The following is a 1,928-nucleotide window of genomic DNA, read 5'->3' as shown; positions in this document are numbered from 1 at the left end:
TGTGAGTCACACTACGTTTTAAAAGATGTTAATTTAAGTCTCACTTGTTTGCTGTCATATGTGCGCATTCGGGTATGACGTGCATGTCTATATGTCTATATATGGCATGACAATGGGACACAGCACCGTGCTCTTTTTATTCTATTTTGAGACGGAGAACTTTTAGTTACGAGGAAGTTTGTCTTCATGTTTCTAGCCGCCTGGATCAAAGGATAAATCTGATGTGATTCAACGCTACAACGATCTCCGCAAAGTTTGTTTGGAAGCAAAGAGAAGTGCGTCATAACCCACACCCCCGATGTGGATATAAAATGTAGAAACGGATTCAAACGCCACGACACCACCTTTACTTCTGTTAAAGCACTGTGGTAAAGTAAACAGATATTCACATTACTGCTGTTCCTCCAGGGCTCCACGCCTCCCATGACGGTGTTCAAAGGGAACAAGCGTCCGTACCAGAAGGACTGCGTGCTCATCATCAACCACGACACCGGGGAGTTCATGCTGGAGAAGCTGAGCAGCAGCATCCAGGTCAAGAAAACCAGGTGAGAAGTCAATTATAATAATAACTTTCAAGGGGACCCAAGGTCGCGTTACAGAAGAAAGAAAAACCAAAAAACAGTCAGACAGACAAAGCAACAAATAATTTAGGGTCAGAAACTCCCACCTTTCCCGACTGTCATTCATCACAGGATGAGAAAGATGGCATTGATCTCAGACCTAATGAAGACAAACCATAGACTTAGTTATTACCCGACAAATCTATACACAACTTTATTACCAAGCATTTGATGGCCTGTGCGTTTTGTTAGATATCTTTTGATCCTACTTTTACACATTTGATTATGACTACACTGAATGCAGGGGTTATGTAGCACATGTAAGGAATAATATTACATTTAAATACATTTACAAAAAATTATAAGAGAGCCAAGAGCATAATAATCTAAACAAGCTTCAATGAAATGAGACAGGTATAGAATACAAGTGACAGTGCAGAAACATTTATGAGTAGTTATTTGATTTAGTAAAAAGGTAACGGTAAAAAAAGAGTCTTCAGCTCAAAGTGAAAGTAGCCGATTTCTGGGAGTTTGATTCCAGAGATAGTTGTTCAAGAGAGATTGGTGGGAACATGTTTTGTTTTGGGCGACAGACAATCTGTTAGAGAGGATATTCCTGCATTATAGATCCAGACAGGTTGTGAAGAACTCCTGAAGGACTAAGTGTGTGTGTGTGTGTGTGTGTGTGTGTGTGTGTGTGTGTGTGTGTGTGTGTGTGTGTGTGTTCAGGGCGGAGGGCAGCAGTAAGATCCAGGCGCGGATCGAGCAGCAGTCGGTCCGCTCCACCTCTCAGCCCTCCTCTCAGTTTCGAGCCCCCACAAAGCCCGGGGCCAAAGCCTCCCCCTCCCCCTCTAAAGACGACCCGTCCCCGGAGCCTCAGCTCGACGAAATCAAGAGAGGTGAGGAGGCAAAGAGTATATCATACTAGGTAACATGTTGCATTACATCACATTTAGGCTTTTATCCAAAGCCACGTACAATAAGAGGATTAGAGCAATTAGAAAAACTCCCCTCCAGTCACACTCTCACATTTTGACGGCAAATATGGCGGCATTTAAGCGGATACTGATACTGTTACGATGTCTGAATTAAATTTAAATCCAACTTGTTTTGTGATATTAGGCTATGTAAATAAACTTTGATTTGATTTGAAAGCGAATCTTAACTTATCTTATGATTATACTTGGATAAACAGATGAGGAATAAGGGTTTGAACATGTTAAAGTGTGTGATTGTGCCCCCTGCTGGTTCAGAGCTGCGTGCGGAGGTGGAAGTCATCGAGCAGATGAGCAGCAGCTCCTCGGACTCGGCCTCCGGCAGCGGAGAGGAGAGCAGCGACGGAGAGCCGGACGTCGTCCCCCCCCGGCC

At 43.7% G+C, this 1,928-nt stretch overlaps 1 protein-coding gene across 1 annotated transcript in view; it reads left to right on the top strand.

Annotated features, from left to right (window-relative positions):
• Window positions 1-374: 374 nt before the first annotated feature.
• Window positions 375-1,928, top strand: part of eaf1 (ELL associated factor 1) — a gene marked incomplete at its 5' end in the record, with an annotated part of 2,489 nt that continues 935 nt past the window's right edge. Inside the window, 3 exons of the mRNA XM_010785141.1 lie at window positions 375-545; window positions 1,290-1,459; window positions 1,814-1,924. Of these exons, the coding sequence (XP_010783443.1) occupies window positions 375-545; window positions 1,290-1,459; window positions 1,814-1,924 (452 nt within the window). The remainder of the gene's footprint in view (window positions 546-1,289; window positions 1,460-1,813; window positions 1,925-1,928) is intronic.

This window comes from Notothenia coriiceps, unplaced genomic scaffold (genome assembly GCF_000735185.1).
Source record: "Notothenia coriiceps isolate Sejong01 unplaced genomic scaffold, NC01 NC01_scaffold00027203, whole genome shotgun sequence".
Classification (NCBI taxonomy): Eukaryota; Metazoa; Chordata; class Actinopteri; order Perciformes; family Nototheniidae; genus Notothenia; species Notothenia coriiceps.
The sequence above is the reverse complement of the archived record's forward strand: the minus strand, read 5'-3'. Positions and strand labels throughout refer to the sequence as shown.